The following is a 14,010-nucleotide window of genomic DNA, read 5'->3' as shown; positions in this document are numbered from 1 at the left end:
TTCCCTGCCTGTTCCACTGGGTCACTTGGGGATGAAACCTTTGAAACTTTGATTCTTTCCCTGCCTGTTCCATTGGGTCACTTGGGGATGAAACCTTTGAAACTTTGATTCTTTCCCTGCCTGTTCCACTGGGTCACTTGGGAATCAATCCTGCATTCTCCTTGCCCGGCTTGAAGTAATGGAAATTAATTTGGTGCAAGGGATTTACAATAAAGGAGCTGCTGGGCTGCTCCAAACTGAGGCAAGTGAGTAATTTATAGCTGCTGACCCCACTCAGGAAATTGGTGGTTAGCCAAAGTATTTACCTAGAGCCTTTACCAGACTGCCAGGGCTCCAGCAGTGAACTCCTTTCTGGTACCAAACCCTCCTTTGCACTTTGAAATGCCCTTTTTAGCTCGCTGAGAAAACCCCAGTGAGCCCTGGGCTGGGCCAGCCCACTTTGGGTGCATTTGCTGCAGTTTTGGTGTCCCAGGTCAGATGTGCTGAGTTTGACAGTGCAGTTGTTTGCACAAAATGTGGAATTCTCTTGGAACTGCATCACCCTGCTCCGAGGAGAGCTGGAGTTTGGATTCCCTGGGGGATTTGCTGGTGTGGTCAGGGCTGGAGCTCAGTCTGTGTTTGGGATGTTTTCAGCTGAGTTTGGGTTTTTGCAGTGCCTCTGCCTCTGTTGTTTGGAAATCTCTGCTGTGACTCCCATCAAAACAGCAGAAACTTTTAGTAAAAAAAATATTTCATGTTACAGCCTCATCAAGCTGCTTTAAAACCTTTATTTTGCCCTAAACACCAGCTCTGTTCTTCCCATCATTTTTTAAATGGTTGTTTTATTTTGCTCAGTGCTTAAGCAGAAAACAATAAATAGATTTGGAAATTCTTCCATTTCTTGGGATAAAACAGCTTTTTCTCCACACTTATTTTTGTATTAGCTGAATTTTCTTCTGCTTTTAAATCTGTGTCTTGCTAAAACGTGTCCTGGCAGCACAGAAAAGTGAAATAATATTAGATCAATATTCCTTTTATTATTTTAATTGCCTTGTTCAGCTACCACAGTGTTTGCTGTGTAATTTATAGTGCTCCACACTCAGATCCCATGTAAGTGAAAAAACATTTGCCAGTGCCTTGTACAGTTGATAAATCATGATTTTGTAATAGGCTCAGCTTTTAGAATTCTCTTTTTCAAGCACACCCTTGTGCAATAGCCTTGATTTTTTTGAGTGATCTGGCTGGACTTGGAATTTAGGAAATGTGAGAGTCATGGAAAAGGCTTTTAATGCAATGTTCAGACAGGAAGTGAGTGACTGCTGCAGTGGCCATCCTGGGACTCCTTTTCTATTACCTGGCTCAAATGATGTCAATTCCATTTCATTTTTGCATTCTGATTTTCATAAGTGTGCTTAGTAGGAAATTAAGAGTTGTTCTGTTTTGTAAAAATTGATTGGATAAATCATGGACTTTTTTCTTGTAAGGTTGAAATTGTATTTGAAGCTTGTCCTTTAATATGTTTAGTAGTTTTTAATATGATTAAATATTATATTTGGAATTACAGCTTCATGGGTACAGGTTTGATTTTTATTAGGGGAAAAGATTTTCACATTTAATATTGCTCTGCTAAGTTGTTTTAGAAGAGTTTTAGGATACATTCTGGATTAGGGTTAGGACTGGGATTATTAGGGACTGTGATTATTCTGTTTTGTCACAGGTGCCCAAAGGCTCTTTCTCTTTTTGCTGTTTTTGTCTGAATCAGGGTTATTTTCCCCTCTGTGATGTGTTTGTGTGAGGGGCTGTGAATTTCTCTGGCTGTTTTTCCACTCAGACATTGTTGATGGAGTAAAGTGACCTTGAGCTTCTGGGAATGGGAGTTTGGGGAGGATGAGAATGGGCAGCAAAAACACAGCAAGAAATGCAAACTGTGAGCAAACAGGGGCAGAAAGGGAACAGCTTTTTGTTTCTCCTCCTGCCTGTTTTCTGGGGAGAAAAAAATATTGAAATATTGAAAATACTGAAAAATAAAGAGGAGAGGTGGGGAAAGCTGAGCAGGAGCTGCTGGGGAAGGAGCCCAAAGTGGCTCCAGGCTTTGTGTGACTGCTCTTGTCCTTCCACAGAAACTCTTTGTCATCATCACCTTCAGCAAACACATCGTGGAGCAGATGGTGGCCCTCATCGGGTGAGTAATTCCCAGCTCAGTAATTAATTACCAGCTGCACCCATCAAGGGGAGAACACTGCAGGAGGCAGCTCAGGGTGCTCAGGGGCTGCTCTGCTCCAGGCTTGGCCCCAGCAGGGTTGGGCTCTCCTTGCAGCTCCTCCCCACAGTCCCTGCTGGGTTTTGCTGGCCCTGAGGCTCAGGGTTATGGGATCAGCTCAGAACCTTCACCCCAAACCAAAATTCAAAATTCAGCCCCTCCAATCCCAGATCCCTGCATTTATGGGGTGCCTGCCCTGGCTTTTCTGCAGTGCTGTAGTGGGATCCTATGGTAAAAAATGAGAATGTTTGTAGAAAATTGTATTTATAGAAAAAAAAAATCAGAGAATTCTGTGGTTCCACGTTAAAAACCTGAGATTTTGTACAGTGTTCAAGGTTGACAATAAACATCCTCCTTAACTGGAAGTACCTCATACATTTACAACCTCAAATCACATAAAAAATCAGAATGAGAAATTTGGTGTGTGGAGCTTGGTCCCCTTTCTGTTAAATTCTGTAGAAATGGATAAAGTGTCCTGGTTTTGAGAAGGTTTGGTTTGGGTGTTTTTAAACTAAAATGAATCCATCCTAATATAAATCCATACAATAAATGTTGAGGTGTTCCTGCTTTTCCAAGGTTTCTTCTCTGGGGTAAATGGATATTTTGCTGCCCAAAGTGTAGTAACTATTTTCACATAAAAACCACAAGAAAAGTTTCAGGGGAGGAATGTCTGGAAATAATTCCTTTTAAACCAAAACTCCAGGCAGTGATGCTGAAAAAGAAAAGGAGTGTCAGAAGAACCTTGCAGGGCATTTCACTGATGAAACAAATCCTGCCTTTATTATTCCTGATCTTCTGCTCTCTACCAAAACTCAAAATTAATTTGTTGCTGTGAACATTATTTTAAAAAGGGGAGGGAGAGAGAGAAATGTGGTTTCTTTTGAGCATCCTGAGTTTTTCTCAGCATCAATCACTGCAGACAGTTTGATCTGCCCCTAGCTCAGGTACATTTCCAAGGATTTGCTCTCCTGTGGATGCTCTGAGCCAAACCCAGTAGATTTTTCCTACTTCATCTGTCTTGGAGATAATTTTGCATTGAATTACTTCGAGTGCATTCACAGGAGCTCTGCTGGACTCGGGTTTTATTGGAGGGTTGATGTCAGAGGTAAAAAATGTTCCTGGGAGACAGTGAGATTTTTGGAATGTCCTGGTACCCTTGACTTTTCTCAAGCTGTCTCCAGCATTACCTCATCAATTTCTGTTCGAGGGGAGCCTCAAACATGTTAAACAATACCTTGCTCTAAAAGCCCCATTATTGAATTAAAGCAGAGCTCTGTTTAATGGGCAGTAAGTTCATTTTAATCCAATTCTATCCACCACAATGACTTTTAGACTTTCTTTGTCAGGGCTGTTGCTCTTAAACAATAGGAAATATCTGAGCCCAATACCTGCAAATAATGAACATACTGATAGCCAGGAGAAATGGAACCTAGACAGAAGATTAAGTTGTGAGATAAAGTCTGAGAAAATCTGATTTTATAAGCCAGGGAGAATTTCTTGACAATTTTGGGATTTTTAGTCAAAAAAGCAAAACTGATTCATGTGCAGACCTTGTTTTTATTGTCACTGGGTGCTGCTGGGTCCCTCACTGAGCCTGCCTTAACCAGGCATTTAATATCATTTAATTTGATTTTACAGTTTTGTCTAGGGCTCCATTACAAACAGATCCTAAAATACTTTTTCTATTCATTAAATAAAAAAGGAAGTGGAAAAGAAAATGTGGCAGGAAATTAAGAAGCTGTTTACAGAAAATTTAAAATTTTTGTAGAATTTTTTGGCAACAATCCTTGTTGGGAATGAGGGAGATGAGTGGGTTTGAGAAGTGGGGTTGGTGTGAGGTGGAAATCCAAGCTGAGGAGGATTTCCAGAGGTGCTGGAGCTCCCTGGGGCTGGGAATTCCAGCCTGTCCCAGCAGCTCCTGTGTTTTGGTGGTTTTTGGTGCCTCAGAGGTGGGAGAGGATCCTGCCCTCCCCAGGGACCTCCCTGGCTTTGGTGGGGGAAGATGCTCTGGAGGAGTTCTGTGTTCTGTCACTTCAGCAAGGGTTCATTGCTGATTTTATTCAACTCTTATTCAATTCCCTTGTCTGCTGTGGGGTTTTTGGCTCCTCCATCTTTCTGTTCCTGTTTTTTACCTCCAGCTGTTGGTGAAGTCCCACTGTGCAGAGTGCTCCAGAGCAGGGTGATGCTCTCTGGGAAGGGGCAGCTTTAAATGTGGGTTAAGAATTCCCAGAAAATGACTGCAGAAGTAGTTCTGGAAGCACACAGCATCCACTGAACTGTGGCCATCCATTCTGGTGGGAAATGGTCAGGAAGAAAAAAGAAATCTTCATTTTTTTAGGGAGCAATCCCACCCTGCCCACACAGATTCCCTCTGGCTGTGGTTAATGATGAACTCCTGGAGTGTCTGGGATTTTTCCTGCAAGAGATGCTCAGGCCCAGGGCTGGATCCTACAGCAAAAGCAGTGAATTCCTACCTAAGTGACAATCCCAGAATGGTTTGGGTTGGGAAGGATCAAAAGCTCATCCAGTCCCATCCCTCACCTTCCACTGCTCCAGCCTGGGACACTTCAGGGATGGGGCAGCCACAGCCTCTCTGATGCCTTGTTAGTTCTAAAAACTCAAAAACAGATTTGGAGTTAAAACAGGACCCAGTGAGGTTTTGCTACTTTGACTTTTAAGTCCCTTCTCATGGGTGTTACCTCTGAGAATCCAACAAACTCTGGGAAACCCACCCAAAAGTATCAGTGCTCCTCAAGTGTCCCATACCCAGTGGCTTTTGTGGAGGAGCTTTCTCCCCTTCCCAGCTCTGCAGGGCCCTGTGAGTGATTGCACAGTGAAAGAAAAGCAGTTCTTTGGTCCCAGGTACTGGAAGCTTTGCCTGGACAAACCAGTTTGCTGCTATTTCTTGTGCCATAATTCTTTGCTTACAGCTTAATCTCAGTTGATGCTGGTAAAGGGAGCGTGGTGTTCCTTCCACCAAAAAAGCACAAATGAGATCATGGTGACTGAGGTAACTGGAAAGTTTGCTTAAAGATTGTTGGGGTTTTTTTAGTCAAAAATAATTTACAGTACAGGTTGAGGTTATTTCTTTAGAACACAAGGCAAGAAGTGATAAAGGGACAACCAGAAATCTTGTCCTGGGGTGGGAAGAGCTGGGCAGTGGCCTCACAACCTCCTGGGAGCAATTTTGGAAGGTTAAACCAATCCCCTTGACATTGTTGGTTGAAAACTCAACAGCCTCCCTGCCACAGGTACATCAGAAACCTGGGGGATGTGTCCTGAGCACAGCAGAGCAGCTCCACACAAAAATGGCTTTATTGCCCTGAAAGGGACACAGATGTGGCTGAAATTTGAGGAGCTTTGGTGTTGAAAGGCTGCCAGTGGATCACAACAGAATTAAAAGAGTTTATTTGCAAAAGGCTTGAAGGATTTAACTGAATAAGCAAGGGTTTTTTCCCTAAATTGAGTTTTAAAAAAAGAATCTTTAAAAAGCAAGCAGAAGTTTGGTTCCAAAGAGCAGCAGTGAGCAGAGCTGAGGACGGGCAGGTCAGAGATGTTGCAATTCCTAATTTTGAAAGCACTGATGGAACGTAACAGAATGTCCCAAGGAAGAAAGCCCTGGAGCCTCCTGGGCTGCCCTGGCCACTGGAGCGTGGCTCAGGTGAACCACAGCAAACCTGAGCCCATTTCAGCCTTGGAACCTCCACCAGGATCTTTCCTTCCCCCATCTCAGAAAGCAAATGAATCTTTTAACCCCAAATCCTCCCTGTTAAACCTGACCAGAAACCAGATTTATTTTCTGCACCTTCAGAGCTCTGGGCACAGGGAACAGCTCAGCCCCAGAGCTGAGCTGAGGCTGGGGTGGTGCTGGGGGCTCTGCTTGCTCCTCAGGTTTGGCTGGACAGGGAGCTGGGTCCAGCTTTGGGGAGCCCCAGGAGTCGGGTTTTGGGCAGCCACAGCTCTCAGGATTCAGGTTTTGAGCAGTCTCAACTCTCAGGATTCAGGTTTTGAGCAGCCCCAAGTTTCCCTAAACCTAACCCAGGTTTTGGGCAGCCTCAGGTTTCCCTAAACCTAATCCAAGTTTTGGGCAGCCCTGGGTTTCCTTAAAACTAAACCAGGTTTTGGGCAGACTCAGCTCCCAGGATTCAGGTTTTGAGCAGCCCCAGCCCCAGGTTTCCCTAAGCCTAACCCAGGTTTTGGGCCACCCCAGCCCCAGGTTTCCCTAAGCCTAACCCAGGTTTTGGGCAGCCCCAGCCCCAGGTTTCCCTAAGCCTAACCCAGGTTTTGGGCAGCCCCAGCCCCAGGTTTCCCTAAGCCTGACCCAGGTTTTGGGCAGGCCCAGCTCGCAGGGCTGAGTCAGGCTCAGGCTGAGCCCCTGTGAGTCACTGCAGGGTCCTGCTGGTGGTGGAGCCTCGGGGAAGTGGATGGTTTAAATACTGTGAGAATCTTTATCAGCACAGGAAATGACAGCTCATTAAAATACTAACCGTTGAGCCAGTTTAGATCACTGTCTGGAAAAAAATTAACCATTGAAGGCTCAGAGGGCTGACAGGAGAGAGAAAGGTGCCCTGTTGAGACAAGGGACACGTTATGCAAATGAATCAGCTTTGCTAATTGGCCAGTGGCATAAAAATATTTCCACTGGAATCTGTTTTGCAATGATTTTAAAACTATTTGACTTCCAAAGAAGTTGATAGCACCGTGCTGGAGTGAAATTTTTGAGGGAGAGGTGGCTAAAACACCCTCAATACTAAAATCCCCAAATCCAGTGCCTGTTCCTAAATGTTTTATTGCTTTGGAGCTGCAGGATGGATTTTTCTTGTGTTCCCACAGGGGAGTGGAGGAGTGGGAATCTCATACAGTCGGTGTTGGTGGGATTGTTCAGTGATGTTTTCCATCAGTGCTGGGAAGGTGAAAGCCTTTCCTTCCCCTCTGGCCTGGCTGTCAATAATCCATAATAAAGTGAAATATGTAAAGAGCTGAAGGTCCGGGCAGGGAGGAGCCCATCCCAGCACGTTCCCTTTCTTTGTGGGATCCCTCAGTGCCTCTTCCCTCCCTTTTCTGCAGCAGCAGCAGATAATCCCTGGCCTTGGGCACTGCCAACCCCAGGGCTTTGCTGCTCCTGTGGCAGCTCTGCCCTGTGCTCCTCATTTGGAACTCTGCTGCCATGTCCCAAAGGATGATTTTCTCTGGCTCTTTCAGCCCAAAAAGCTGAATCTGGGCAAAACCTGCTGGTGTTTGCCCCAGTGTGAGGAGTCAGAGGGATTTTCCAAGCTGAGGGCTGTGAATATTGGAGGGATTATCCATAAAGTGGAGCCTGACTCAATATTGCATCACCTTCCCCAGGTGTGTCCAGCCTTGTTTGCACCTTCTGCTCCCCCACGGGGCTCTGGTTTCCCTCCAGGTTAGAATTTCTGTGATTAAATGAAATTAAATTAAATATTAACTCCCATGTTTGTGACCCTCCCCAGTGCTCCCAGTTTCCTGACATCCCACTGGGATGGATCCCAGTTGCTCTCAGGGCTGGCTGCTCTGAGGTTTTCATTTCCATTTTTAATTCCATCAGGATCAGTTTGAGAACAGCTCAGGGTTATTAATCAGAAACTTCCATAAACTTTCAAATTTTCTCTCCTGAAAAATCCCATGGTTTTGTTCCCAAAATTTGAGTCTACAGTGGCAGCTTCTTGTTTAAAATTTTTTTTAAACACCTGCGAATTCTGACATTTCTCCCTGGAAAAGTGAACAAATATCCACTTATCCCATTTTAGTTGATAAAATGGGAATTTAATATCCTTATTTATGGTGTCACAGATTTGTTGTGAGATATTGGTGCAATGACACTGACACAGCATTTGATAGAGGCTGTACTTGAGGATTTAGCAGAGCTGGAATTAATTCCCTGAGTGTTCCCAACCTCTCAAAGCACAGGCTGAGAGATCTCAGTCACTCAGGAGCAGCCCATGCTCCTAAAGACCTTGTAGGATGAAAATTATACCCTTCAGAAATGCAAATATCATTATTAAACCGTTGTAAATAAGGGTTTACTAATATTTTTAATATTAGTAAAAATGCAGATGACTGGAATATCAAACAACTTCCTACTTTTTGTAAGCTGGCTCAGGGAAAATACAATTTTTTCTCCTCTGGTGTTGGTGCTTCATCCTGGTGCCCTGCAGAGAAATCTTTCTGTAGTTCCAAAGGTTCTGTGAAAAAGATTTAAAGTTACCCAAAAATCATTTAACAACCAGTGAAAGGCATTTGAGGTGCAACTGCTGACAGTTGTTCTTGGAGAAGCAAATTAATTAAATTTTAACTCAGATTTGCTGTAACTGGACTGGGAGTTTTTGGAGTCAGACTCTGCAGGTTCTTGGTGTAATTTTTAAAATAATCCTCGAGCAACTTTGCTGAATTTCTGTCATTTGCTGCTTCAAACAGATAGGGAGTTTTGTTTTATTTAGTGGAAAAAGAGCTTTAGAATTTGTCTTTTGGCTAGAAATTGTAGCACTGAGTTTAAAAAAATGAAAAAGTGCATTTGTTTAATTACAAATACCAGGTAATTGTTCTGAAAACAGGCACCAAGAGTGCTTCTTCACTGAATCTTAATTTTTATGGGTGTGTCTGTTGTAGTATTAGAACAGAAATAATGGTTTTGACTAAAATGTTACAATTTTAGTGAATTAAGGTTTAGCAAAGGCTGCTCCAATTTTGAGGAGCCTGTTCTCAGTTTCAACTCCCTGTGAAACATTAAAATTTAGCAAAGATTCAGGATTAATCCAAACGAAAATTTAATATTTAATTTAAGTTGTTGTAAAACAACTTCTGGATGAAAGCAACTTCTGAATCGGAATTTCTCCTTCCACATTCTGGGTTTGAAAGCCGATGGCTTTGATTACCGAAGGAGCACCGGGAATTGGGCTTGGATTATTCCGAGTTTATCTTCCAGCATCTTCCTGCAGCAGTGCCGGGAAATTTGCGGGTTTTTGGAGGTGCTGAGTGCAGGAATTGTGATGCAAATGTGGCCCTGCCCGGTCCCACCCGGATCCCACCAAATTCATCCCCAATTCCCCCTCCCCTCCTCGGGTCACACCCAGGGGTCTCTGGGCTGGGTTTGTGAGCTTTGCAGGGACACAACTCACCTAAATCCAATTCAATTATTTTAAAGATTTTTGTAAGATTATGCCTTTAGATATCAGGTGGCACCTAAGTGGGTGATGAAATGGTTTGATTTTTAATTAAATTATTTTTTTTCCAAAAAAGCATCAGTAACCAACTCTGTGCTGCCGAGATGGGATTTCAAGAATTTCATTATTTTCTAGGTTTTTCTCTCCTTTTTTCACTCCTTATTTAAATCTGTGCACATTTTTTTTTCATAATTAAAAATCTTTACAAATGTACCAAATATAGGAGCTGAGGTCCTTGCATTTAGGATCTTACAGTTCTTCAAAATTGCTTTGATAAAATTAATTTTGTGCACTTAACAAATAGTCGTGCCCAGAAAAAGGAAATAAAAAGTGAATTATTTAGTGAGAGAATTTTTGAAATATTGTTTTGATGCACCAGGAGCTCCTCAGGGCTCTGCTCTTGGGTTTCATGTCCTTGTTCTGTGTTTAATTCGATTTGGAGACTGACCCAGTTCAGTTTTCGGTGAGGAACGGAGTCATTCGAACACCGCCCTGTTAATCATTGATCCCTCACCATTTAAATATTCCTCATTTCATACTCATGCAGGAGTTCAAAAGTGTAAACCATTACCTTGCAGTCGCTGCTCAGGCCTCCCAAGAATTGGGTGAGAAAGAAAAGAACCCTCAAAATGTGGCCGATGTTCCAGGCGTGACTCGTCCACGGCCCCGGGAGAGCTTGTCCCAGGAACGGGCAGTGCTGAGGCACCTCTGGATCATTGGAATCCTCTGGAACATTGACACATCTTGTATAAAATAAGGGATAAGGGACGTGCTTTGGGCACCACAGGGTTGGTTTTGGTTGTTTTTTTTTTTTTTTTCCCAGAATTTTTACCAGTCCGGGCACAGAATTTCCTCACCCCGCGGTGAATCATGAGGGAAGCGACCTTTTGCTGGGAAATGGGTTCAAAAAACCTCCTTTGCCCCCGGCCATGAAGGAAATAAATAGATTTACTGGAGGAGAATGAGACACTTTGTTTCGTGCTTTTCATAAATTCCTAAAATTAGAAAGCTGTTATTTTTTAATTGGGCTTCGGCCTGGAAAAGAGAATATGGTGTCAGATCAGGAGGCTGAGGGGAAGGTTTGAGATGGGCAATTCTACAACTCCTTGGAAGTGCTCCTGGTGTACCTCGGGTCTGAAGGGTTTTACTAAACACTCCCTGCAGGAGCAGCAGGAGTAGTGGATAAAATAAAACTAAATAATCAAAATTCAGGTGAGGTTTTTTAATGTAGAAGACCACGTGTATGATAATGTATAATGTAGATTTCGTTAAAATGAAACAAAAATCAAAATGTCCCTTCTCTTTGCAGTTGAAGTGGTCAGTAGTGGGAACGGCCCCTGTGCTGGGGTTGGGATGGGGTGGATCCAACTTTGGCAATGTTCTCCCCACACAGCTCAGACCGTGGAGCTGCTGCTGATCATTTACGATTTATATTTGAATTTGGGGAGCTGAATAATGTAGAAGAACACAGTGATTTTTTTAAAATTAAACAAAAGTCAGAATCTCCCTTCTCTTTCCAACTGAGGTGGTCAGTGTTGTGAACGGCCCCGTGCTGGGGCTGGGATGGGGTGGATCCAACTTCGGCAATGCTCTCCCCACACAGCTCAGGCCGTGGGGCTGCTGCTGATCATTTACAATTTATATTTGCGTTTGGAGAGATTTTGAAGGATTGTGACCATCCTTACACGGTTTGGGCTCTACTGCTAAGCAGGATTTAAGGAAAAGCTGCTGGGAAGGCTGGAGGCTGCCGAGAGCCGAGCGCTGCCGTTCTCAGGCCGGGCTGTCCCGGCTGTAGGAGCGGGGCCTTGGGCGGGCCCGGAGAGCCGGGACCGGGCCGGGGCAGCGCTCGGGGCTGAGGGCTCGGGGCTCAGGCTCGGAGCCTCTCCTTTGTTCCTTTGTTAATCCCGGCTCGGGGGAGGCGCTCCAGGATGGCTCCCGCATTCTTTCGGGGCCGGGATGACGCACGGCTTGTCCTAAAAAGGACTTGGCCGGGCAGAGGGGCCGGCTCCGTGAGGCAGAGGGGCGAGGCCTGGGCGAGCAGTTTCTTTTTTAACCGAGGGATGACACAAGGCCCAGTCATTTCCTCATTAATCGGTTCAAACCAGTTCTTACAGGAACTGCCGCTGATAAATGTGGGACTTCTCCGAAGTCATTCATTGGGTTCTCGGCGCTGCTGCCTCCCAGGAAATGCTCCGGCTCTCGGCTTCCTCCTCTCTTCCAGCGCTGCCTCGCTCAGAAAGATTTTTCTTTTTAAGCACTTTTTGAGGATCTGGGGAAATGCATCCCTCCCGAAGTATCAGATCAAAAGATGAAATGTGATTTATTTCATGGGTTTCTGTTTTCTCGAGTAGCTTTGGGTTCTCTGCTGAGCTGTGGCTCAGCCTGAACTTTGTTCTGATTAGGTAAAGTGGTAAGTTTAAAAAAAAAAAATGTTTTTTCGTTTTTTTTTTTCCTCCTTTATTTTGTCTTGTTCTCTGGGATGAACTTTCCATCAGTGCTATTCCGAGTATAGGTCCTTCTCTTCAGAAGCCATTTCAAGAATATTTGGAAGCTCAGAGGATAAAACTTCACCACAAATCCGACAGTGCTGTGCCACAGGTAAGACCCTCTTTGCCTCCCTCTCTTCCCTTAAACTTGTAGTTTTTACAAACATAACTCCCCATTCTGTTTCTCAAAGATCTGTACTCACCCAGGGAATAGATAAAAATCTCATTTTAAAAGCAACCTGGGAGTTAAAAATATTGTGTGCTACGGGATTTAAGTTCTTTGGAGAAAAAATTAAAGATTAAATCAAAACCGGTGGCTTGTCTTGCCTCGGCATTTAACTCTTTAGAAAGTTAAATTTAAGGAAAAAAGTTGCCCTTCCACGTGAAACGGTAACAAACTGGGCAGCACCGATGCTTCAGAAGCCGGTGGGATCTGTGGCTCGGTGGGCAGTAAGAGAAATAAGAGAAGCCTTTAGTCTTTGAAAAGAAATTACAGTGTTGGGGCAGGTACATGGGGCAGAGGTGTTCTTTGATATAGAAAAAAGTATTAAAAATTTTTTCAAAACTTGCCCTGGATTTTCAGTGGGACAGAGCAGCTTTGACATGAAATTCTTTAGGCTGCTGAGGCATTTTGAGATAAAACCCACGGATCCAACTGGCATTTCACGTGTAGAACTCGCAGCTGTTGGAAAGGTCCCTTTGCCCGTGTGCTCCCACAAAAGAGCCCGAGCTGGGGAGGCTCTGCCTGGACCAGGAAATAAAAGTGCGGAGATTGCTGAGCTGGGCTTTGCTGCCCTCCTTTGGCAAAAAGGACAACTTAAAATACCCGTGAATAAAACGCTGCGAGTGGCCGGGAACTTCAGGGCCACCAAAGAGTGGGATCCTAACGGGGAGATAACCCAGAAAAGACAATTCAGGGGAAAAACCCCATTGTTAACCAACGACCCGGTTTCTTTGCGAGGAGCAGGGAGTGACAGGCAGGGGCTGCTAATTCTGAGCTCCAGGAATTGTTAACGAAGCCCAATACTGGGAATAATAAATCACTTTGGGAGCACTGGGAATGATCAGGGACTCGTCATCTGCCCGCCAGTGGGTTTGGCAGCCCCTCCTGCATTGTCTTTCAAGGGACTAAAGTCAGACCTGCAGGAATCCTGTCAGCTCGCACTTGGTTCCTGCTTTTAATTGGATTAATTGCAGAATAAAGACATGGTCAGGCTTTTCCCTTTCACCCAGAACTCTCCTAATCTTTATTATCCTCCTCCTTCTTTTGTCTCTTCAGGGGGAAAACTGGCTATCCTGGATATTTGAAAAATTGGTGATTGTCATGGTTTGTTATTTTATCTTATCAATAATCAACTCCATGGCCCAGAGCTATGCCAAGCGACTGCAACAGAAGATGTACTCAGAAGAAAAAACCAAATGAGTTTTGGAAAAATGGGAAAAACCCCTCAGGATGGGTTTTGGCAGACACGAGAAATGACACAACTTTTCATATGTTTAAAAAAGAGCATTATTCAAAAAGGGGAAAAAATTTTTAACATCAATTTTCAAGTCTTAACAAGTTTTGGGGTTTTTTTTGGTTTGATTTTGAAAGTAATTTGGATATTAGAGCAACTGTTTCATTGACAAACTTGTAAACCTTACGGTAAGGGGTGAATGCTTCACCAGTCTGGGTTGTGTTTTACAGGATGGGCAGTGGGATGTTCAATGGAGTTTAGCACAAATGTTGTCCATCCAAATTACTTCCAAAAGTGATGATTTAATACTCCCCATCTCCTGATTTAACTTCAGACTCACCTGAGGGTAACATTTTCTTTTGAAGGGTGGCTGGTTTGCTTTTTCCATAAGTTTCAAGACCATGAAAATGTAAATAACTGAGTACAGGTCGGGTACAAACTGTTGCATGTCCCTCATGGTAAGGCTGTTCTGTCTGAATTCCCAGTGTCCCATTGCATTGCACGCTGGAAAAGCCACCCTCTCCAACTTCATGATGTTAGCAGAGATGGTTGATGTCAAAATGCTGAAGCCAACATTTTTTATTCTGTATATTTAGAATGAAGTTAAGATAAAAACTTTATAAAGTCATCTTATGATCATTCCAGAA

At 43.9% G+C, this 14,010-nt stretch overlaps 1 protein-coding gene and 1 long non-coding RNA gene across 4 annotated transcripts in view; both read left to right on the top strand.

Annotated features, from left to right (window-relative positions):
• VMP1 (vacuole membrane protein 1) overlaps positions 1–14,010 on the top strand; it is a 59,948-nt gene extending 45,938 nt beyond the window's left edge. For all 3 annotated transcript variants that reach the window (XM_009094808.4, XM_030233754.2, XM_018919487.3), the window contains 3 exons: positions 2,100–2,161; positions 11,916–12,018; positions 13,186–14,010. In XM_009094808.4, the coding sequence (XP_009093056.1) occupies positions 2,100–2,161; positions 11,916–12,018; positions 13,186–13,329 (309 nt within the window). In that variant the 3' untranslated portion in view covers positions 13,330–14,010. The remainder of the gene's footprint in view (positions 1–2,099; positions 2,162–11,915; positions 12,019–13,185) is intronic.
• On the top strand, positions 2,168–10,389 carry LOC127060265 (uncharacterized). Its single transcript, XR_007779076.1, has 2 exons — positions 2,168–6,499; positions 6,544–10,389. It is a non-coding gene; the product is annotated as an uncharacterized LOC127060265 (long non-coding RNA).

This window comes from Serinus canaria, chromosome 19, assembly GCF_022539315.1.
Source record: "Serinus canaria isolate serCan28SL12 chromosome 19, serCan2020, whole genome shotgun sequence".
Lineage (NCBI taxonomy): Eukaryota > Metazoa > Chordata > Aves > Passeriformes > Fringillidae > Serinus > Serinus canaria.
This window is presented reverse-complemented; position numbering and strand designations above follow the sequence as displayed.